The sequence below is a fragment of the Ascaphus truei genome, chromosome 3 (genome assembly GCF_040206685.1).
Source record: "Ascaphus truei isolate aAscTru1 chromosome 3, aAscTru1.hap1, whole genome shotgun sequence".
NCBI classification, from domain to species: domain Eukaryota; kingdom Metazoa; phylum Chordata; class Amphibia; order Anura; family Ascaphidae; genus Ascaphus; species Ascaphus truei.
In genome coordinates, this window is record NC_134485.1 from 256,303,643 (window position 1) to 256,328,491 (window position 24,849).

Consider the following 24,849-nt stretch of genomic DNA (forward strand, 5'->3'; position numbering starts at 1 on the left):
AAGTGGAAGTCACCCTTCAGTCCCTCTTGTAATTCACAACAAATAATTGTAATGTCGTTTCTCCAATTATGTGTATAAACTAGTCCAATGGAAACTAACGAGACAGATAAAAGGTCAACGAAGAATCTTATTAAAAGACTTGATTTTGACCTCTTCGGAGACAAAATGCCCCCTTTTGAACAGTTTATGGAAATGTAACCTTTTCCTGTGAATTAACTTTCATCAAATAGAATTATGTAAAATGCCAATATTTGCTTGTAAATGTAACATCCATTTACTGCAGAAAATCAATAACAGATCTGGAACTGAATGTACAGTACTAGTACATTCAAGAATTGGTCAATTAAAACCAGTAAAAAAAACAAAACAAAAAAAAAAAATACACAGTACAAGACCGAGCCCCTGTCTTATACTAGCATTTCACCCCTAGATTTTTACCATAGCTTTGCTGCCAACAGGTAACATAATTCCATTCAGCGCCTGCACGTGCTACTGTACATGTGCAATGTGTTATATTGCATGTGATCCAGGATGGGAAAGTTGGACAATCTGCACAATTTGACCGTCTTTTTGCAGTGCAATGCGAGAGTTTTAATAGGTCAATAAAAAGAAATGCCCCATATGTTTGTGCTTTATACAGCTTTGTCAAGAGATGTGTAAACTGCATGTGCACTGCAATATTAAAGCGCCAATCTCAGAAAAACAGAGGAAGGAAGAAAGGAGCACAGCTATCCGCATCCAGAGTGCATGGAATGAAAAATAGGGCAACTCCAAGTACAATATAAACGAATATTTATTCATTAAATAAGACACCTTCAGAAAGTCCTGTTGGACGAAACGCGTTGGTGCGTTGTTCTACCCCATTGTAAGCTGATTAATTAATAAATATTCATTTTTATTGTACTTGGAGTTGCCCTATTTCTCATTCCATGCACTCTGGATGCGGGTGGCTGTGCTCCTTTCTTCCTTCATCTGCTGATCTACACCTCTGAGGACTGCACGCTGCAGAATCCATCCCACTTGGAACTTCCACAGTCAGGTATAGGGCATCGGCCCTTTTATTATTACCTCTCTTGTGTGGGATTGCTTATTGATCATATCCCATGGGTGAATTATGTCTCTAAGGGACCCTTGGATGTGTAGCTGTGTGGGCACCCCTAGGTCTCCTTTTCTCCCCTGGGATGAACATCTCTGTTAATTATACAGTGGTTCTGAAGTTTGGATTCATTTGGATGGACTTATGCTACTGATGAGCTTATTTTGTGATGCACCAACTCACCACATATCTATGTACAATCTCAGAAAAAGCCTGCAACCTAAGCACAAGCCAAAAAGAGCCGGTGTAAGTAACAAAATTTAAGTACATTATTTCCAAAGGTGTTGATTAGCTAGGCTGATTTCTTAACTAACAAAGAAAAAACCGTGTCAAAGCTCCAGGAGATTGGAAATAAAGCCTTTAGGCAGTAGTAAAGTAATACAGGTAAACCCCGTTATAGCGCGACCCGTTATAACGTGGTTTTCACGTGGCTCCCGTTTACTGGTATAGTGTGGGTTAATTTCTCGAGAGAGTGTGTGCAGTGAGAGTGTGTGCAGTGAGAGTGTGTGCAGTGAGAGTGTGTGCAGTGAGAGTGCGTGCAGTGAGAGTGCGTGCAGTGAGAGTGCGTGCAGTGAGAGTGCGTGCAGTGAGAGTGCGTGCAGTGAGAGTGCGTGCAGTGAGAGTGCGTGCAGTGAGAGTGCGTGCAGTGAGAGTGCGTGCAGTGAGAGTGCGTGCAGTGAGAGTGCGTGCAGTGAGAGTGCGTGCAGTGAGAGTGCGTGCAGTGAGAGTGCGTGCAGTGAGAGTGCGTGCAGTGAGAGTGCGTGCAGTGAGAGTGCGTGCAGTGAGAGTGCGCGCAGTGAGAGTGCGCGCAGTGAGAGTGCGCGCAGTGAGAGTGCGCGCAGTGAGAGTGCGCGCAGTGAGAGTGCGCGCAGTGAGAGTGCGCGCAGTGAGATAGAGTGCGTGATTATTGCGGGATGTTCTGCCTCTTTTTTCTTTTCTTTTCTCTCTTTATCTTCTCTGTTCTTTCTGCGAGACATATTTAATTGATTATTGATATCAGCTGCCTTGAATGACGGGGAGAGTCATAAATACCCAGGACCTCCCTTACTTCATTACTCCTTGAGAAAGCGCCACAGTAGGCGTGAAACATGTGGGAGAGTAGTTAGTACTGTCTGTTTTTTTGTTTTTTATGTAGTTCATTAAAGTATACCTTTTTAACCCCTTTTTGCTGGTGAGTGCCTATTTTTTGTATTATGGAGCGGCTGGATTTTTGATTCTTACCTTGTTCTATTGATTTCTTAACTAGCAAAGGGATAAAAGGTACGCGCGCTGAAATTGTGTCATGTTTCAACATAACGTCCCATTGTAACAACACTACAGGCATACCCCGCATTAGCGTACGCAATGGGACCGAAGCATGTATGTAAAGCGAAAATGTACTTAAAGTGAAGCACTAACTTTTTCCCACTTATCGATGCATGTACTTTACTGCAATCGTCATACACGTGCATAACTGATGTAAATAACGCATGTGTAACAGGCTCTATAGTCCCCCTGCTTGTGCACAGCTTCGGTACAGGTAGGGAGCTGGCATTGCTGTTCAGGACGTGACGACAGGCGCATGTGTGAGATGCAGTTTGCCTATTGGGCGATATGTACTTACTCGCGAGTGTACTTAAAGTGAGTGTCCTTAAACCGGGGTATGCCTGTACTGTGATTATTGTAAAGTGCTAATGTACAATACTTATTGTTTCATCATAAATGATGGCTTTTTTTCATAATAAAGGAGCCAGTCTTCCCCTCTTCACAACCTTGGCCACATGCATTACAAACCCAGGTCTCTGCTTCAACATAACACATAAGCATGATTGCCGAATAAGACGGTTCTTACAGTGTGACAGGGAACCGAGTGCGGCTTGATTGTAGGGTTTGAGATTGTAGGGTTTGTTAAAGTAATACATTTAGTCTGTTTATGCAGGTGTTCCACCCATTCATGCAGATCTTGTTGGTTATTGCACGACACGATTATCCGGTCAATCATGTTACCTAGAACCAAGGACAAACATTTAAACCTAAAGTATAATGCATAGTCTATCCTTGTGCAATTACACCACACTTACCCCCAATATCTTGTCTCAAAGGGGTCTGAGCATTCTAAGAATTTTTAACTGTGGATATTATATACGATCTAAGTAAAGGAGATTATAGAATCCCCCACAACAATACTTTGTACTAATCTGTTTAAGGAAGAAGTTAGTGGAAGTCTCTTATGTCATTAGTCTTAGCTGGTGCAATGTCAGTATATCAATTGTGCAAGCGCTTTGGCTGGGAAAACTTCTGTGTCATGAATTACAATTGTTACAAATGTCTATAACCACACATTAGCCGTCATCTCCCTAATGCACAACTTAAACCAATTAGACTAGAAAATCGAGAAAACTGTATTTGAATATTGTATCCGATTGTGAGAATTGAGGAACAAATCAAAACATTTGTAAAGCACTGTGGGAAATTTATCTCAGACCCTTAAATAACCGAATCTATGTCAAAAAGCCACAGAATGCAATGATACTCTAGGCCTCACCGACAACTCATCTGCCAGCCAGTATTTTATCACTGCTACCTGTTAAAGTAACTACTCCCCTTTCTGGTTACCATTGGTACATTGCAAATACCAGGGAATAATAAATAATAATAAAAAGACACAAAATGTGAATAGCATGGTAAAATATAAAGTTTTGTGTTTTCATTATTAAGTCTCACAGTGCTTAATCCAGAACAGGTTGCTAATACATCATACTCTTTATATGCCAAGTAAAGCAGGATACATCACTTCTAGATTAAGTGAGAAAACCTTACCAGCTATTTCAAAAGTATTTTTCTGATTTTCATTATCTTCTAGTTTTGTGATGCACATTCCTGTCAATGGAAGTTTCCCCTGGAGATAAAGAAAAAGCTGAATTAACAGGCAAACTCCACAAAAAAACGTTACTTGACCATTAAAAGAAACGTATGCATTAAAGTGACATGACAGCACTCCCATTGCCTTTAAACGTCAAGTCAATGTCTCAGTCCCTAAATGGGTCCGAAACAGTGACCGTATGTTAGGAATAAAATTCCTTTAAGTCCATGGGAGTGCGGTGGTATTCCCTGGTACTGCCACAGATGGTTTCTGCATCAATGTGCACCTGTAGCAGGAAGACCATCTGAGAATTGTGCTCTTTCCATAGACTTTTTACTATTTAAAATGTTAAAAATTGTTGTAATATTTTTCATGTGTATATGCCATTCGTGTCTTTTCAGATCGCCAGAATAGAACTGAAAGCTTTCTTCTCACCGTGGAGCATAACAGTGGTCTTCAGCCTAGGAATTCTGACTTTTATTTTATTTATTTTTTTGCTTATTTTAGACACATAAAAGGCACGACGTTAATGCCTTTCCCATAGGCCAGGGCTCTTCAACCCAATCCCTATCCCATTACTCCTGATTAGTTATAAAGGAGAGAATAACCACCAGCCTGCAATGGCCAAATAATACGTTCCAGGTTCATCCTGAGCACTCTACACCAACACAAGCAGCTGGGTGAGATAGTTCTTAACAGAGTCAGCCTCCCCCTTCAGTGGAAAGAGCCATACGGAGAAGCAAACCATCCATTTCCCATAGGAAAGTAAGAGGCATACGGGGAATGGTACAGTATATGGGGGGGGAGACTTCCATCTGTGAGTGCCAGTCTCAATCTCATACTCAATTTTGTTCCCCACCTTTAACATTCATTATAAAAGCATGGCAGTAGATGAACTAAAAGGCTCACAACATTCAGGTTTCTATAGGCTGGACTAATGTTATTTGTGGCATTTACTAAAATAGAGTCTGTCCAATCAATCAAAACAAGGTTTGGATGTCTTAGGGGAGCAAGCAAATATACCAGGAGATGTGTTTTAATGTATTGTAACCTTAGGCAGAAGCCGGATTACACAAAGACACTGCATTATGCTTTGTATTATGCCCAAAGTTCTCTCCTCAGTCAGACATACAAAAAGCATAGGCACCTGCTTTATTAGAGTGTTTAACTCTTACTGTACCAGAGCTGTGCCATACAACTCATGGTGCAGGGAGATGTCATTTCCAGGAAGGATACAGATTTAAAGTTTTAAAGCACAACTTTCCCCTTTTTTTTTTTTTTTAGGCCTCCACATAATAACAACGGCAAAAGGCCAACATATGCCTGCTACTTTACTTAGAATGTACCTTATATACCCTTAAGACTGGGTTGAACTAACAAAATCTAACCAAGCCTTTATAATGCCTGTTTAAACAATTTATTTTGTGTTTCCATCTAACACTGTTCAGCAGCCACAAGTTAGTTTATTTTTACTTTTGCATTATCAGACAGGTAGTGGGACAAAAATATTCAGAACAGACAGCCACATTTTGTTTTTAATGACATCGAATACTATTCCTGTTTAAGCATTTTCAGTAACCTTTGTATTTTACCTGGTATATAAAACCACTCATCCTTGGGCTGGCTGACAGCATTAACAACAGGTTAGGAAAGAGTAGAAGATATCTTTCATTCTTTTCCTTGAGGAAAAAAAAAAAAAAAAAGTAGATATTAAACAATTGCAAATTAAAATGAAGCAATAATGACATGAAATTACTTTCTCCGGTAGTTAGATTTGATAATGTTAAAGGATCATACAAAAAAAAGGAGGAAAGAAAGGAATAAAGATAGTAACATTGAATCGTCATTCCCTGATGTCTGGGGAAAAATATCTTTAAAAAAAAAAGTACCCAGGCAGTAGGCGATTTGAAGGTTATAAAACATGGAGCTTCAATACAGACTTAGTGAGATTTTAGTGAATAAGGGGCTGCAATTCTACACATTATTATGTAAACCTTTAAAACAACCTACGCAACCTATGGAAACAGCAGCGCTCTGCGGTAAGTCTGTCCTATTACATATCTGCCCCATCTACATACAGTATAATGTTCACAGGAGCCAATTAATCTTTTAAGTAATTTGTAACAAACGTGTGCTTTGTATGTGTTATTACCCCTAAACACCTAATCTAAATCTGTGTAAAGTGCACCCCATTTCTAACACAAGGAATTCAATAGTGAAGTTGACCCCATTCCATTGTTCGATGGAAGACAAACCTGCCGTGTGTGAGCACGTTTTACCTATGTCCTGCTCGCAAGCTCTGTGGGGCAGGCCCCGCTTACCTACTGTAACAATGTATGTGAATGTTTGTGTTTTTATTGTCTTTCATCCTCCAAACCTACTGTACTCCGCTACGGAATAAGTTGGCGTGTTCTAAATAAATGATAGTAATAATAATAATGCTGCAATGCACTGTATTGCAGACCGTCGCTGGCACCTAGATCACACGAGCTAGCAGGGCTTACTTAGGGTGTACATCCTACAGAATAAGACCGTTTAGGACAGGTGTGCAAAGGGGGCACACCCTTTTCTGGGAGGGGGGAGGGGGTTGGCGCCTACAGAGGCCCCGCACTATTCTCCAAAGCATTTAAATTAAATGCCGCGGGAGCGCGGGCGAGGATTCTGTAACTCCTTTACCTGGTCTCTGGCGGCTTCTGGCGACGCTTCGCCATGGCAACGCGACGTCAAATGAAGCCGGGAAACAGGTTAGGCGGGGGAGAGGGGGGGCGCAGACTAAAAAGTTTGCCCACCCCTGGTTTAGGATACAGAATATAAATCAGACACCGGAGAGACTTGCAAATACCGAGCCTAACATAACACTAATGCCCAGTGTGTACTCCTGTATCACTACACGCTACTTGTATACACATTACACTAGTAGTAGCGAGTGAAAGACCTTGCAATGTTTCCTTAATGATTCTTGAAACTCTGATAACAGGTCGGACAGTTCAGCCCCTTAGTAGTGATCAGAAGTCAAAATCTATGGGCAGCTAAAATACTGGCCTTTTAAGGAAGATGTGTTAGGAGTAAAACTGTATAACCATGCTCTGGATTAATTTACATCATCGCATGTTACATGTAATGAAGGGTCCTTTTAACAGGACAACCAAACAATACAAAATGCAGAAAAAAGGCTGAATTACACGGACAAAAAAAAAAAAAGCAAAAATACATTTTGTGCTCAGTTATTGCAATTTGTTTTATACTGTATCTCCTGAGGGAAAAGGCACCAGAACATCAAACAAAAATCGGCTGTGTTTTAGGAGTGCGTTTTTATTGTACTCCACACTTATTATTGTGGGATCCGCAAAATAGTAACTGTTCTTTGAATCTGCTTAAAAACTACAGCCACATATACAAAAAGCTGATAATCTCATTTACACAGCCACGTTTCAGCCCCAAAACAGATCTTCCCAAACATATAAGAAGCAGTAAAGTATTCGGATATAACAATGACATGTTGATGTGCAAATAAGTTCATATATTTACATTTGTTTCAACTTTACAATGAATGCCTGCATTTTTCTTTACTACAGGCATACCCCGGTTTAAAGACACTCACTTTAAGTACACTCGCGAGTAAGTACATATCGCCCAATAGGCAAACGGCAGCTCACGCATGCGCCTGTCAGCACGTCCTGAATAGCAATACCACCTCTCTACCTGTACTGAAGCTGTGCGTAAGCGGAGAGACTATGGAGCCTGTTACAAATGCGTTATTTACATCACTTATGCACGTATATGACGATTGCAGTGCAGTACATGCATCGATAAGTGGTTAAAAAGGTAGTGCTTCACTTTAAGTACATTTTCGCTTTACATACATGCTCTGGTCCCATTGCGTACGTTAATGCGGGGTATGCCTGTATAAGGTCTGGGACATAGTGAGTTGAAGCTCGCTGAGGCGGGCTGAGCCGCGCTGAGCAGATGCACAAAGCCCCTGCATCTATCATCAGCGCGGCTATAGTTTCCCCCTCCGCATGCGAGCTGATGCGTGCGGAGGCTGAGAAACTTGGAACAGACACCCAAGTTCGAAATTTGCCGCTCGGGGAAGCGGAGGAGCGGTCACGTGACCGCTCCCATCCAATGGGAGTGGGGGACTAGCCCCGCCAGCCCCCTGAGCGCGCTCACTGCCTCGCCTGCAAGGACAGGAAAAGCACCATTTTCAGCAGGTGAGGCAGAGCAGGAGTGCGCCTCAGCGAGCTTCAAGACCACTATGTCCCAGGCGTAAGGCTGCGGTCACGCTGCCGCTGAGCTCGCTCATGCTTGAAAGCGTTGATGTCACCAGCTCATCAAGCATGAGCGCAGGGTGTCCTGCAATAATTTTAGAGCAGGAGCGGGGTGTGTGGCTATTGCAGGAGGGGGCGTGTCATTGGCTGCATTGGTGCTGTGTGTCTGTATGTGCGCGTCTGTGTGTCCCTCCATTCTCTCCCTCCCCCTTCCCTCCATTCTCTCTCCCCTCCTCTTTCTCTCTCCCCCTTCCCACCCTCCCTCCCTACCCTCTTATCTCCATTCTCTCCCCTCCTGCACGCCTCTCCCCCTGCTCCCCTCCCCTTCCACCTCCCTCCACTCAGCCCCCCTCCACCTCTCCGCTCAGCCCCCCCTCCACCTCTCTCCGCTCAGCCCCCCCTTCCACCTCTCTCCGCTCAGCCCCCCCTTCCACCTCTCTCCGCTCAGCCCCCCCCTTCCACCTCTCTCCGCTCAGCCCCCCCTTCCACCTCTCTCCGCTCAGCCCCCCCTTCCACCTCTCTCCGCTCAGCCCCCCCTTCCACCTCTCTCCGCTCAGCCCCCCCTTCCACCTCTCTCCGCTCAGCCCCCCCTTCCACCTCTCTCCGCTCAGCCCCCCCTTCCACCTCTCTCCGCTCAGCCCCCCCTTCCACCTCTCTCCGCTCAGCCCCCCCTTTCACTTTTTTCCGCTCTGCCCCCCCTCCCCTTCCACCTCCCTCCGCTCAGCGCCCCTCCCCTTCCACCTCCCTCCGCTCAGCCCCCCCTCCACCTCTCTCCGCTCAGCCCCCCTCCACCTCTCTCCGCTCAGCCCCCCTTCCACCTCTCCCCGCTCAGCCCCCCTTCCACCTCTCTCCGCTCAGCCCCCCTTCCACCTCTCTCCGCTCAGCCCCCCCTTCCACCTCTCTCCGCTCAGCCCCCCCTTCCACCTCTCTCCGCTCAGCCCCCCTTCCACCTCTCTCCGCTCAGCCCCCCCTTCCACCTCTCTCCGCTCAGCCCCCCCTTCCACCTCTCTCCGCTCAGCCCCCCCTTCCACCTCTCTCCGCTCAGCCCCCCCTTCCACCTTTCTCCGCTCAGCCCCCCCTCCCCTTCCACCTCCCTCCGCTCAGCGCCCCTCCCCTTCCACCTCCCTCCGCTCTGCCCCCCCTCCCCTTCCATCTCCCTCCGCTCAATGCCCCCCACCCTTCGACCTTTCTCCGCTCTGCCCCACCCCCTTCCACCTTTCTCCGCTGTCCCCCCTTCCACCTCCCTCCGCTCAGCCCCACCCACTCCACCTCCCTCCGCTGTACCATCTTCCACCTCTCCGCTCAGCCCCCCCAATCCACCTCTCCGCTCAGCCCCCCCCAATCCACCTCTCTCCGCTCAGCCCCCCCCCCCCCAATCCACCTCTCTCCGCTCAGCGCCCCCCCTTCCACCTTTCTCCGCTGTCCCCCCTTCCACCTCTCTGCGCTCAGCGCCCCCCCTTCCACCTTTCTCCGCTGTCCCCCCTTCCACCTCTCTGCGCTCAGTCCCTCCCCTTCCACCTCTCTCCGCTCAGCCCCCTCACCCCTCTTCCACCTCTCTCCGCTCAGCCCCCTCACCCCTCTTCCACCTCTCTCCGCTAAGCCTATACTGCCTCTCTCCCCCCATTGGTCAGAGCAGGGTCATGCGACCCTTGTCTGCGCTCCAAAATCAAATTGAACCGTCTCCCCAAGCACCAAGCTTGGGAGAGCTTATGTGCCCGTGCATGAGCCCGCTGCGTGAGCAGGGACTTGAGGATTAATATTGCAAGTAGTAAACACGGCAAGTGCCGCGCGCTCAGCGCTAGCATGGACGCAGCCTTAAGGAACATTTCCATTTGTCCCTATATAAACACATTAGCATTAACAATATACTGTAAATATATAAATGGAATTTAGCGGTTATACGCATACAATAATATTTTATCTACTGTCATTGGAAATGTCACAAATATATCACAATTTACATCTAGATCACATGTACAGCACATACCATGGCAGTAAAGGGGGTGAGGACAGATGTACGGAGTGCATTGTATTACCTCATTCCCTGTGCACTGGATCATAACCTGGGACATGTAAGTCACGGTGCCCAACATCTTGATGTCCTCCCCTTCCCATCCGCGAATGGCTTCTGTCAGAATTTGAAGCTCCAGTTCCTTTCTTTTTCGCACCTCCTGACATTGTGCCTGTGGGTGCAGAGAGCATTCATTACTGACCTGTCAACAAGCAACCCATCCTAGTGGTCTTTAGTGATTACCGATCTAATAATCCAGCCTGTAGACTTAAAAGGAGTACAACAAACATTGGACTTCTAAGAAAGTGAAAACATTCATTCGCCCGGTCCATTCTCACACTTTTTTTGCAATCCCTTTTCTATGATTCAGGTTTAAAAGTTTGTTTAAATCTATGCCCGAAGTTCTGTGCAACAAAAATGTAATCATTTCTGCCACACATCATATATGTAATGCAGAATAGATTCCAAACTTCAATTCCAAAGCTGCAGTGACTAGAATGAGTTATGTTGCTGTTTGTAGACAATAGCAAATGACTGCTATTTAAAAAGTACACATCTGTTCTTCTAGTTAATAAAATAACACCCAGCTCATACAGACCCATAAACACTTTCCCAAAGCATTGCATACATACAAAACTACAACGGCTGCGTAAATACAACGTATAAATAGTCTCCTCTCCACACCTGTCATTGCTTCTGCTCTCTCACCTTAAACCTTTTTCCCTCACTGCCCCCTTACCAATGGAACTCCCTCACACTCTGTACACACCAAGCCCACTACTCTCCCCTCCCCACCTTTACGTCAAACCTTAAAACTCCCCTCTTAAATTAAGCCCTCTAATAGCCTGGACTCATGGCTACTGTCCCACACCCAATGTCGCTCCTACCAACCACTGTGGCCAAGCACTGCCATCTACAGCACTTATTCCCTCACCTGCTGTCTCCCAACATACCACTTAGAGAGTAAGCTCTCAGGGGGCAGGGATGTCCTTTCCTGTTGTCTGATTTTGATTGTTGCACTTATTGTATTAGAATTTCCTGTACTGTCTCTTTTGTAAAGCGCAGTGTACATTATGGGCGCTACATAAAGCTATACATACATACTATACATGCCTCTACAATAAATATATTGTTATGACACCGACATGAGAATATCATCACAGCTGAGCAAACTATTGAATCTTTAACTTCTTTTGCAAATAAAGAAATAAATGTAGTGGAGAATTCTTACTGAAAGGCTCTTGAAGGCAGTCATGGATTTCTGAATATCTGGACGATCGGGGTGATAATCCTAAAAGAAAGGACAGTTGTGCCATTTAAAAAAAGACTGCAAAATTAACTCACTAGTTATTGAGAGTACAAGCAAACTTTTGCCCCAAAAGCAGACCACACCAGTTTTAGCACAGTGAGATGGTGAGAGAGAGACCTTAACCCAAACGACAAAACCGCTCTTCTCATTTCACTGCATGATACAACAAAAGATCCAGGCTTGGATCAGTGCATCTTAATGCAGAAGGGAACAGAGTGAACCAATAGTGTGACCCAGGTTACTTAACCATTCTCTAACCCCCTTTACACTACTCATTTGTTGACAACCTGATTTATATTCATTACAAAAGGTGGGAAAAGGGGCAATTATTCCTTTTGTCATGCTTTTAAAGGGGGAGTTCCCTTTGGGCCCTTTTTTGTTTGTACTTATATAGGAAGCAGAGGGTCTGCGGAGCTGAATCGCTTTCATTTCAGCTCCGGGACCATCCAGCTTCCCGAGACACTTACTGGGGAAGGTGCTGCCCGTCACGGGAGACCAGGTTACTTACACCTTTTTACCAGGATCATTCATTGAGCAAAACAAGGTAGAGAAATAAATTGTATGCAAATTTATGCCGAATAAATTACAAACAGTGAAACACAAAATACAGACGATAAGACACACGTACTGGGGGTCCGGGACCGAAAACTAGACTCTCTTACGTGCAGGGTACTCTATGGGAGAGTTTTACCCTGATCGGGACTTAGCCCAGAATCAGCATAAAATCCCAGCCGTGACTACTACGTTCGTTTCTGTGAACTTGGTCCCTCCTGACCGCAAGTCAGCATGGATCTCCTGGGAGTCAAATTCACCATGAAATCCCAGCCGTGACTACTAGGTTCGTTTCTGCGAACTTGGGCGCAAAATGCTGGTCTTGGTCTCTGGCGGGCAGGCTTTTCAGGCTTGAAATCGAAGCCGGTTGCCTTTGCTATTCCGAACAAAGCAACTTTGAAAAGCCCGCCCGGGCTCTTTGGGCTCCTACTCAAGGGGAACACACACTCTGATTGGCTCATGGCTTCTTATAATATTCCCGGCTTAAACAAAAAATAAAAGCAGACTGGACAGCCAATCAGCGCGTGGAAACTTTCTCATGCAGCCAACCAATCAGAGCCAAAAACCGTGCTAGCGGGAAAATTGAAATAGCCAAGTGTCCTATGCGCGCATGCCTGCCACATCTCCCCCCCAGCTATCCCAATGCCACCTGCTGGGCAGGCCCCTTTGGGTCAGGCAGAACAAGGGGCATCCCGGATGACTGCCATTGATCTCCGGATCCAGTACTCCGCCTTTAACCGCTAGCCAAATGCTGTTCACACCTCTGGCTGCTTTGAACTCCGATGTCCAGAAGACAAACCGGCGCCTACGGGTTTGCACGGGCTGGCTGTTTGGACATGGGTACCGTATGTTTAAACACATTAAAAATACCTTTTAATAAACTCTGAGTCTCTGGGTAAGGGGACAGAAAAGGAAAAAATGTACTCTTTATTTTTGTCTACATGATGTCCCCCCATGCTTTCCCTTTGACTCAGGTTGTACTCTGAGTCCCCCCAAACCTTATGTACCCACAGACCATCTACTGTTTGTGGGTCACCATGGCACTAGCTGGGGTACCCCCCCTTAACATAGGGATTCCCTCAGCTCAAGAGATACACATTTATCCCTGTGCCGCATTCTATTTTCCGATTTGTGCTGAAGCAGGGAGCCCTAGTGGCGAGTCGCTCTTACGTTTTCAAGGGGAGATATTGCCGGGACAATGTGCCTACATGTATCTGAGAATCAGGCATGATTCCCGGGTACATTTATTGGGGAACCGATAACTCTGGACCCCAACCTCCTAGGCACATTGAGACAACGCCCCCCCCCCCCCCCCCCCCAAATCCATACTCTAGCAATCCCTGTTTGATTGCATACCCGGAAAGGGAAAAACACAAAAATTGGCTTTATTACATACAATCCAATGTAATGGTACAATGTTACCGAGTCCAAGAGCCAACTCTCTTGGAGCCTTATACACAGAGCAGGGGTAACCAAACGGGCTTGACCTTTATTACATAGCCTGGTTACCCTCTCCTGTCACACTGCCGTTCCTTCGTGGAGGTTTAAATGCTACGCATCACACGCGCCAATAGGAAGCCACAACGACTTCCTATTGGCCTGCGTTACGCAGTAAAGGTAAACCTGAATTTTGTTTATGCAGGACGGAGGACACGGTGGTACATTCGGATGCAACTATCTCGTGAAGCACGGGGTCCCTGGAGCTGAAATTAACTCCTGCTTCACAATCATGGTAAACAACCCCAAGAATACAACCACAGCAGGCGGAACTCCCACCTTTAAAAGAGCCGTGATCCAGATTGTTTCATTATATTGTCTCACATAGCTGTGAATCGTCTATGCAGGCTCTTTGAAATATAGTAAAAAGCTGCTCATATTATAAGCCACATTGACTTTTAATAACGAATGGTCGTTCACCACGGCTTAGTAAATATGGGGCTGTGGTTGGAATTTACTAAGAGGCGCTATATCAAATGAATGGGCCCATGAGATGTCTTCCAGTGCCGGAAAGTGTCTTGCATCAGAGCACTGCTTAGTGTTGTGCAGCATTATTTGTAGGTGGAGACACTGATACTTGGCAGAGGACAGTCAACAGTCATGTGATACCCGTGATCAGAATCTCTTCCTCCTGCCATGACTATGTGATATACTGATTGGATGATACTGTGGACTAGGTGGCATAAAATGCAGAAGGCATTCTTCATGTAAACGCTCAGTTCACTGTCACAAAGCTGAGAGAACGGAGGATAGCAGGACAATGCCAAGCAAAACAGATACTTTCAACTGGTTGTCTGCATATAGCTGCATTTTGCAAAATATAATGTCAATCTCACCTACAGATATACATAACCAAATCCTTCTTTGTTCCCGATCATCCTTGAAAACCACCTGTATTTTAGGGACATTTTATGATTGACACATTCTTCCAATAGCAAAAGCAAAGGAGTTAAAACCAATTAATTTAGATATTATGAGGACACCAAGACTCTGGGATGTACCACTAATATTATTTTAGAACATGGACACAAAATGCGTCCAGTGTTTGCAATGCATGAGTCATTCTGCTTAGCAATCAAGGAAATTCCCAAAATACCTCCATGTGCCGCTCCAACTCTTTTAGCAGTGTTGGGTATTTATCCAGGCGCATAAACGGCTTACTCAGACCCGTCGTCAGCACAAGAATACCAGGGCTGTTGGCACCTTTCATCTCCATAAACTCTCCAAGCTCCTCACTGTAACAGACACAGAAACAGGTCAAGTAAATCACTGTATTTAACAATAGCTGGAACCTCAGTAAGTGCATTCAGCAACTGCTGGTACTTCAGGAACATGTATTTCTGAGGCAAAGTGTTTATGAAGATTAACACAAATAAATCTCATACATAATTACAGCGCCTAGATGCACCATAGACATACATTGGACCAACCAGACCTCCCCTCTATGGGATATATTAAAAACAAAAATCTAGCCCATTCTCTAAATGGAGAGAATTGCTAGTTTTATTTTAGAGACTCCTGCTCCAAGTTCCAGAGGGTGTGGCAGTCGCGGCTAATATACCACTGTATCTGAAGCTCAGCGGCCCAAACACTGGACAATTCCTCAGGTCTGCTTTAAATCCCTAAGGAGCAACAGCAGCCTGATAGTGCCACCTCTCTTCTCACAAAGAGCAACGGACGGCCACAAGTACCTAGAATCAAAACCTGCCAGCATTTATAGGGCCCTTACAACTCCCTGGAGTAGCGTGTACCAGATGCTAACTCGCCTGTATCATCTGAATTGTAAAAATGCACCTATGTATCTTTGTCATATCACACAAATGTACTAATATACAACTGTGTCACTGACAAGAGTTGAGAACTTCTGACCCCCCCCCCGCCCACTTTTACTGTCTCCTTTCTGTACCTCTCTCCCCTTTTTTGTATGTGTGATCATTGTTCTTTACATTACAGAATCTGTTGCAAAACCAATAAAATGAGTATTGAAAAAAAACAAACAAACCCTTAGACCCAGATCCACAAAAGGGTGGCAAGATGAAGCACGACTTTACTCCCAAACATATGAATGGGTGTAATCTCGTGCCAACGCTTAGCACCCTTTGTGGATCAGGGCCATAGAGTTAACATAATATTTATTTCATATATATTTATAACATGGTTAAATACCAAGACAAAAAGTATAGCATGAAATGGTTAGCATGTTGGTCATGCATTTAAATGAACCTGCACCAGCAAAACAGCACTGTGCCTGGAACAGCAAACATGTTCTTAAAGCAGAAATCCTCCATACTCATGTTTCTAACCCCCTCCCTGCCCCCATATTGTTTACTAGATGGGGCCTGCGAGTTATCCTGGCGATGAACTATGCTATTTTTTAGCTTTGTGATACTTACCGGTGAAGTTACAGAGAATGGCTGTCAAAGCTCTCTCCATTAGTAACACACAATAGCATTGCGGCTTCCTATTGGACAGCCCTTTCAATACCCTTAAAAAACAGAAAAGTAATATTGGTAACTTCCCTCATAAGTATCTCGGTAACTGGGGGGGGGTGGGGGGTCCACAGAGCTGAAAAGAGCGCGATTCTTTTCAGCAGGACTCACCGGTTCCAATGTACAAATGGGGGGTTAGTTAGGGGAACTGCTGCTTTAAATCGGAAAATGAATAGGCTTGTGTCCCAAATGCCTCTTTCTTGCTCTCTCCACGAATCAGTTATTCCTTAGTTTACAGCGGTGCCAGCTTTCCCTCCTAATCCCGCTTGTCCCAATCCTATTCTTACTTTCTTATATCACCCGTATGCAGCTCTAAAACTTTTTTTTTTTCAGCTTCCCCCCCTTTCTTAACTTTATTTAGATGTTCGTGTGGCCCATTTTATAAAATAAATACCTCACCAGCATGTAAGCAATTAATCAAAAAGAGCAGAGTCTAATCTGAAGGAGGAGATTTTAGATCTGAGCATAAATCTTAAACGCTAAACAAATATACTGTACTCTAACACACAAAAACCTTGCGTGTAAAAAACTTTTCCCTGTGAACCCATGACAACATGAACATACAGTAATGAGAAAAGGTTCCTCCTCCCGCTGGTGGTAGGAAGGAATCATGGTCTCGGGTATACTTCACATCCCCAAGTTGATGTGTCCCAACGCTGCTGGGAAGTAGGGCCCTTTTACCTAGCTCCTACTGCCTCTTGTTATTTTATTCTGGCCGCCTATTTGGGCACGCACAGCATAAAGTTGGCCAACACAGTGGACCATTTTTTATTTTTACTGCAGTGTCCCGGAATTATTTTTTTATCACCCTCCCCGAGGACCACATCAAACAGCAGGGTTCCCATGTCCTCTCTAACTTCCTGCAGGAGAAACAGAGGGGTGGTGCTAAGCCAACGTCTCTCCTTTTGCACTGAGCTAGCAAGGAAGGGGGTTAAGAGGCATTGGGTGGAGGGAGGAAGGGGTTAAGAGGCATGAAGGGTGAGATTACCAGGACTATGATTCTTTGAAGCTGCAGCATGTGAAAATCACAGAGCTTCTAGACCTGTTCCACTCCTCTCTCTGCAGCTTCCATTCAGAAGCAGAAGTGCGGCCGGACGGACGGGAGGGGAGTGTGTCTGGAAGCTCTGGGACTGTTAACACAACATAGCTTCAGACACGAGACCTCAGCTCCCGGCAGATAGGAATACCGCAGTAATAACTAATGGCAAGTATAGTTACCGTCCATTTTACTACAGGTATATTGCCAAAGCCTAGTTATGGAAAACAAAGAACAATTTCTGCGCCCCTACCAATCGGGCTAAAATAGACTCGGGACATTTTTACATTTAGAACCGAAGTCTGTGTAACAAAGGAGTCATTGTGTTGCATCTTTTCATAAAAACCTAATTAAAGCCTGCCAACATCGTCTAGGAAAACTCTGTTTAGACGGTACCTGCACTGAATATGTAATTTCTTATTGTCCTATGGACTAAACTTTGTGAAGTATGTGAAAGTGCCCTGAAGGGGTTAAATAAATGAAGCATATGCTTATTTGTGATTTAATGCAATTAAAAGCTAGCGAAAGCAAGTAATAAAGTTCCCTTATTATAAAGGTAAACTGTGGGTGCACACATACCCTAGTGTGAAATATTAATATATACACATATCTCTTTGTCAGCCATACACATTGACCTACTCTTCAGTGGAAGGTGAAGTGTAGACAAACAATGAGGTATATAATAACTTTATGCTAACTGGAGAATTGGTAAGGAGCTCTATCCTGAAAGGAGGAGCCATACACCTCCAAGGAACCGTTTAATAAAACTGAAACCAGGTGAGCCAAAACCTATCCCTATATGTAAAAATGGCACGAGCATATTTTAGCCCAACTGGTAGGAGCTCAGGAATTGTTCTTTGTTTTACATAAATTTAAGGCCAATCCTTTTACCTGCTGCATGATTCACAAAGGGAGCGCAGGTAATATGTACAGTATTTGTTTTCCATAAATGTAAAGACGTTATGCCTTAGAATTTCTAATTCACCCAGCTCAGGATCATTTTGTGGCATCAAGACCTCCCCGAGACCCTCTAAGATACTGCTTGGACTGGTTCTTTCACCAGAACGTAATTATGCAAGTACCACTCAGTAGCCAGCAGTTCAGAAAGATATATATACAACTTCTTAGCCCCAGAAATTTCAGGTGGCTTCAGACCAGTCTTAGATGTCATGCCTCGGAATCGATGGTTGAAGATTTGTCATTTCAAGATTAAATCTTTGAGATCGATCACCGTGATCATAGGGCCAGGGAATTACCTCCCCTCTGATATAAGAGATGCTTACGTACACACACTATTACAATTCAGAAAAAAGTAATCAGAAGTATCTAAAATGTTGAATGGCAGAAAAACACTTTAGTTCATGGCCTCACCATTTTTGAACAACAGCACCTTGGTCCTTCACAAAGGTCATGCCTTTGGTAGCAGTATCTCTCAGGCAACAGGTAGTGTTCATAATCCTTTATGAAAACCACATTCTAATAAAAGTTCCATTACAAAGACAACTGTTTACGCATGTAAATCTGGCTTTGAAAGATCTCCAGAAGCTGGGCTAGCAATTAAATATGTGAAAAAATCAGGGATTGAACCCTAAAAAACTGATGCTACAACAATGCAGGTATTGTGGATATATATAGAGAAATCAGAGTGTAAACACCGCAGCAACAAAATTGACATCTAATGATTCCATAGAAAAACCTCCATTATGAACCCATAAACCTGGATGGGGGGCTTTTGTAGCACGGCTGGTAGAAGTACAACGGAGCCCTATCTAGACAGAGCCCCCGAGTAAGTCACGATTCCAGCTACTGCTAGCCTCACCTGCATCCGGTCAAACGAAGGGTTGTCTCAGCCGGTAAACATCATCTGCTGAACTGTAAAGCTGCCGGGTGCTGCTGAAGAAAAAAACTGCTGCTGTAGTCGGTGGCGTGCTCCTGCTCGCGGTAAGTATGAGAAGGTAAGTGAAGAAACGGCGGTCACTGCTCCTCTGAAAAAACTCCAACCAGGCGCATAAAAACTAAAATACTTTAATTACATTAAAAAGAAAAAGAACATCCACATAACTGTGAAACTCTGACCCGTTTCGTTCTATAGATAGAACTTTGATAAAGTTCTATCTATAGAACGAAACGCGTCAGAGTTTCACAGTTATGTGGATGTTCTTTTTCTTTTTGATGTAATTAAAGTATTTTAGTTTTTATGCGCCCGGTTGGAGTTTTTTCAGAGGAGCAGTGACCGCCGTTTTTTCACTTACCTTAGCAATTAAATATGACAAAAAGCAGTCTTCCAAAGTGTTGAGATTTTTTTTGAGTACTTTTCAACACCCAAGAAGTTCATATAAGGATTCCAATTTCAGAATACACCAGGATGTGGTAATTCTGAAAATCTCACCAAATTTCATATACGTACAATGTATCTGAATTTCATATCAAATCAATAGATCTCATTATCTTCCCTTTTTTCTAATCCATGCAATGAGAAAACACTTCATAATTTGAATGTGGTTCAAGCTTGTACAGTAATTGTTATATTAATAAAGCAGCAGAATTTAGATCCTCGAAATATCTAATTATCAGAACCTAGAAGGGGCCTTTTCCTCCATCGCAAGACAGATAACAATTTGTATCGCATAATCCTAAAGTGGGTCAAGTTCCACTGTTTAGGGTTAAAGCTCATTCCATGAGAGCTATAGTAGTATCTTGACAGAGAAGGCTGTGTGCAGATGACGTGACCATCACTGCATATATTTGTTAGACATTATAGGCTGGATATGCAGGATTCAGCAGAAGCCAGGTTTGGCAGACGAGTGTTTCAGGAAGTTTTGTACCATCAGCAAATTAGTGATCCTCTCACAGTATATCGTATATGCTTCAGTATATCTGTGGCAGGACGGCCTCGTGGTAGAGTCAGTAAGAGTCCACACAGGGCATCCTTAGGCCTTAAACTTCAGTGGTTTATTTTTCCACATCAAAAAACACAGTACTGGACACTGTCCCTTTAAGGAAAAAAAAACCTATAAAAATAAAGCCTACTCCACAGTAGGGAGGCTAACTAGACAGCAATGGCCCTGACTATCCAACTAGGTAGCTAGGCTAACATCCAGTGCTAAACATTACAAACTAGAACTATAAAGTCCCTATCTTGAGGTTCGGCAAATCCATTCCAGGAGTCTCCAGGAAATCCCTTTGGGTACTGCAGCTCCTTGCAGAAAGGCAGCCCTGCTTCCTCCATGGGCTGTGGCTCAAGATCCTGGGTGTGGGGCCCAGGCAGTCCCAGCAGGCCTGGGGAACCGTACCAACCAGTGTTCTACTGGTTGGGGAAAAGTCTCTCTCCTGCGGCAGCTTACTGACTGCCATATAAACCCCCGTGTAATTAAGAGTTCAGTCCTAATTGGGTGCACCTGCAGACTGCCTCCCCAGAGAAGTTACCCTCTCTCACACTGGAAAGCCTGCATAATGCAACCTGCTAACATGCTAACAGAGTTCCTGAATCGAAAAAGAAAAAGGTGCAGCGCACCGGGGATTAAAGAAAACAAAAACATACATACACATACCATGTCTTCACACAAAAAAACAATAATTTGTGAATGAATGTCACCAAAGAGAAGTTTAAAGCTCAATAATAAACAAAAACATGTGTATATGAAATTGAAATATAAATTAATATTTATTACACATAAGGCAATGAATAAGTGTTAAACACCAACTATATAACCATCACATAAAAAAACAGACAATTGGATAAATTAAAAAACTACAGTGAGTACAAATTACAACTAATAACCCGGTTGAAAACATGGAGAGAATACAGTGTCATTGAGAACACCCCCTAAGTACTTTGGTGAATTACCTTGAGGACTCTGGGCTAACACAAGTTGTTCCCCCCCACCCCCTACCTGGATTGGGATATTGTTTACTGTGGGTGTGTAAGGATGTGCTCACCACAAACGAGACGGGACCGCGGTGCTGAGGTGGGAAAGGTTAGAACGCCACCCACAGCCACGTGGGCACGTCTTGAGAGTAGATTGGTCTGGGGTTCCGGATCGGGGTAGGAGAGGTACGGTTGGTAGGAAGGCCGTTTGCCAAGTCCGGGGTTGGAGAGAGGGACGTTGTAGTTTACCGTAAGCCAGGATCGGGAAGCCAGAGGTGCGGAGAGTCGTGTAGCCGTATGCCGAGTTCAGGTTGCCAGAGGTACAGGAAGACGTAGCGGAAGCCGGTTCGGTTCACGAGGAAGTCTGCAAAGAGAACTAGGGAGGCAGAGAATGGTGAGAACAACTGGTTCTATGCTCAGCCAACGAGTCAGTGATTCTGCCAGGTATATATAGGAGAGAGGGTCCAATAGCAGTGCAGCAAGGTGGAGGTGTGTAGAAGGGCCAGGATACCGCATGGATAGGTCCAGAATGAGTCCCATGGGAGGAGCCATAAAGCCCAGTAGTCTGAGTGCATTTGATTGCAGCAATGTTTTGATGCGCTGTACCTTTAAGGGGTTGAGGCGACGCCGTGTGGCCATGCCTCCGTATAGCGGGGTTTGCGTGCGCGTGACCGGGTGAAGCCGCCAGCCCGAGATTAGAAGTGCAGTCCTGGCGTGCGCGCGCGCGCCCACGTGAAGCAGTGACCGGCGCTCCGGTGAGGGAATGAGTGTGCTGCGGGGATCTCCGTCGGAGCTGTAGGTGAGTGAGGAGCACGCCGAGGGCGGCGTGACTCCCAAACCCTCACAGTACCCCCCCCTTCAGGGGCGACCTCCGGGCGTCCATGACATGGCTTGGAGGGATGCTTGCGATGGAAAGCCTGAACGAGGCGAGGCGCGTGGAGATCCCGGTGGGGAATCCAGGAACGTTCCTCAGGTCCAAAGCCCTTCCAGTGAACCAAATATTGTAACCCTCCTCTGGAGATCCTAGAATCCAGGATAAACTGAACCTCGTACTCCTCTTGACCTTGGACCAGAAGAGGAAGTGGAGATACCGTGGACTTAGAAAAGCGAGAACTCCGGAATGCAGGTTTAAGTAAGGAAACATGAAAGACTGAAGGAATCTTCAACGAGGGTGGAAGACGCAAACGATAAGCCACAGGATTAATCCTCTTGACCACAGGAAAAGGACCGAGAAACTTAGGTGCTAACTTCATGGTAGGAACCTTTAAACGAATGTTCCTGGAGGAAAGCCAAACACTGTCTCCTGGGACGAATTCTGGAACCGGGCGTCGAAGACGATCTGCCTGAAGTTTCTGTCTCCCAGTAGCCACCCTTAAGTTCTCCTGAGTCTTTGTCCATAAGTCCTTTAAGCGGGAGATGCGTTTATCAACTGCTGGTACTCCTGAGGTTATAGGAGAGAAGGGTAGGCGGGAAGGGGGAAAGCCACAATTTATGAAGAAGGGCGATTCTTGAGTGGAGTCATTGCGAAGGGAGTTAAGAGCAAACTCAGCCCAAGGAAGTAGATCTACCCAATCATCCTGAGTCTCGGCTATGAAACACCGAAGGTATTGTTCCAGGTTTTGGTTGGCCCTCTCCGTCTGCCCATTGGTCTGTGGGTGGTAACCCGAGGAAAAATGAAGTGAAATACCCATCCTCCGAGAAAAGGCTCTCCAAAATCTTGACACAAACTGGGGCCCACGATCAGAGACGATGGTTGCAGGTACTCCGTGAAGACGAAAAATCTCCTGGATAAAAATGTCCGCCAGCCTGGAGGAATTTGGAAGACCCCTTAAGGGAACAAGGTGAGTTTGTTTGGAAAAACGATCAATTACCACAAGGATGGTATTCTTTCCTTTGGAGTCTGGGAGCTCCACAATGAAATCCATAGAGATATGGTTCCAAGGACGGTCTGGAATAGGTAAGGGAAGAAGAAGGCCTGCAGGTCTAACCCGGGGTACTTTATTGCGAGCACAAGTGCCACATGCTTTGACGAACTCCTCCACATCCTTAGCCCTCTCAGGCCACCAGAAGGTACGTTGAACAAGGTCGTTGGTTTTCCGTATCCCTGGATGTCCTGCAGACTTAGAGGAATGGCACCACTCGAGAACCCTTTTGCGGTGTTGAGGCGCCGTGTAGAGTCTTCCCTCCGGAACCTTGAGCCCCATAGGAATCTGTGATTGCTCGGATTGAATCTTGCCCATAATATCAAACGAGTTGGCGGACAGGATACATCTAGAGGGAATAATTGTCTCTAGCTGCTCTTCAGACTTGTCTTCAGCAAGGAATTGTCGAGACAGAGCATCCGCCTTTAGATTCTTGGAGCCAGGGATGAAGGAGATGAGAAAATTAAATCGAGAAAAAAATAATGCCCAGCGGGCTTGTCGAGAGTTCAAACGACGTGCCCCTTCTAAGTAAAGAAGGTTCTTATGGTCTGTAAGAATGGTTATGGGTGTCTCAGTACCTTCTAAGAAGTGTCTCCACTCTTCTAGTGCCAATTTGATCGCCAAAAGCTCCCGGTTCCCGACATCGTAATTCCGTTCTGCGGCCGAAAATTTCTTCGAAAAGAAGGCACATGGATGCAGTTTAGCTAAGGGAGATGTCCTCTGTGACAAGACGGCTCCAGCCCCGATGTCCGATGCATCTACCTCCAAGGTAAATGGAAGTTTAGGATCCGGGTGGTTGAGGATGGGAGCTGACACAAAAGCCTTTTTTAGCAGATCAAATGCCCGTATGGCGGTTTCAGACCATGATGAAGGATCTACACCTTTCTTAGTGAGAGCCGTTATGGGAGATACTGTAGAGGAAAAATTGCGGATGAAACGTCGGTAATAGTTTGCAAAACCCAGAAAGCGTTGCACGGCTTTGAGAGTGGTAGGACGAGGCCAGTCCAAAATAGCCTTAAGTTTCTCTGGATCCATGTTGAAACCGGAGTCAGAGATAACGTATCCCAAAAACGCCACCGATTTGAGGTGGAACTGACATTTCTCCAATTTCGCAAAGAGATGGTTCTCCCGAAGGCGTAACAGCACTTGTTGAACATGGTTGATGTGTTCTTCAACGGATTTAGAAAAGATGAGGATGTCATCTAAGTAAACAATAAGAAATGTATTAAGGATGTCCCGAAAAATCTCGTTGACAAAATCCTGGAAAACTGCTGGTGCGTTGCACAAACCGAATGGCATAACCAGGTACTCGTAGTGGCCGTCATGGGTGTTAAAAGCAGTCTTCCACTCGTCCCCCTCTCGTATCCTTACTAAATTGTAAGCACCTCTCAGGTCCAGTTTAGAAAAGATAGTTGCTCCCTGGAGACGGTCGAAGAGTTCCGGAATCAAAGGCAGAGGGTATCGATTTTTGCGTGTGATATTATTCAAACCCCGGTAGTCGATGCATGGACGGAGAGAACCGTCCTTCTTCTTGACGAAGAAGAATCCTGCTCCGACCGGGGAGGAAGATTTTCTGATGAAACCCCTTTCTAAGTTCTCGGCAATATAAATGTTCATGGCTTTTGTCTCTGGAAGAGAGAGAGGGTAGGATCTTCCCCTGGGAAGAGGTGCTCCAGGAAGTAGGTCAATGGGACAATCAAAAGACCGGTGCGGCGGTAGTACCTCGGAACGTGCTTTATCGAATACGTCACGGAATTCCCAGTACACAGAAGGTAAGGAGTTAATCTTCTCAGATATGGTAGATACTCCACCGATCTTCTGGAAAACCCTGGTACATGTCTTGGCACAAGAAGGAGACCACTGCACAGGTTCCCGATCCGTCCAGTCGATGCGAGGATTATGAAGTTGGAGCCAAGGAAGACCCAAAATCAACTCAGCAGAGGGAGTGTGGATTACATC

General features: G+C 45.2%; 1 protein-coding gene across 2 annotated transcripts in view; it reads right to left on the bottom strand.

The window, feature by feature from the left end:
• ARHGEF7 (Rho guanine nucleotide exchange factor 7) overlaps window positions 1–24,849 on the bottom strand; it is a 184,315-nt gene that overhangs the window by 24,766 nt on the left and 134,700 nt on the right. For both annotated transcript variants that reach the window (XM_075590690.1, XM_075590691.1), the window contains exons 10-15: window positions 14,672–14,810; window positions 11,449–11,508; window positions 10,243–10,389; window positions 5,531–5,617; window positions 3,896–3,974; window positions 2,928–3,082 (exon numbers count right to left, since the gene is read on the bottom strand). In XM_075590690.1, the coding sequence (XP_075446805.1) occupies window positions 2,928–3,082; window positions 3,896–3,974; window positions 5,531–5,617; window positions 10,243–10,389; window positions 11,449–11,508; window positions 14,672–14,810 (667 nt within the window). The remainder of the gene's footprint in view (window positions 1–2,927; window positions 3,083–3,895; window positions 3,975–5,530; window positions 5,618–10,242; window positions 10,390–11,448; window positions 11,509–14,671; window positions 14,811–24,849) is intronic.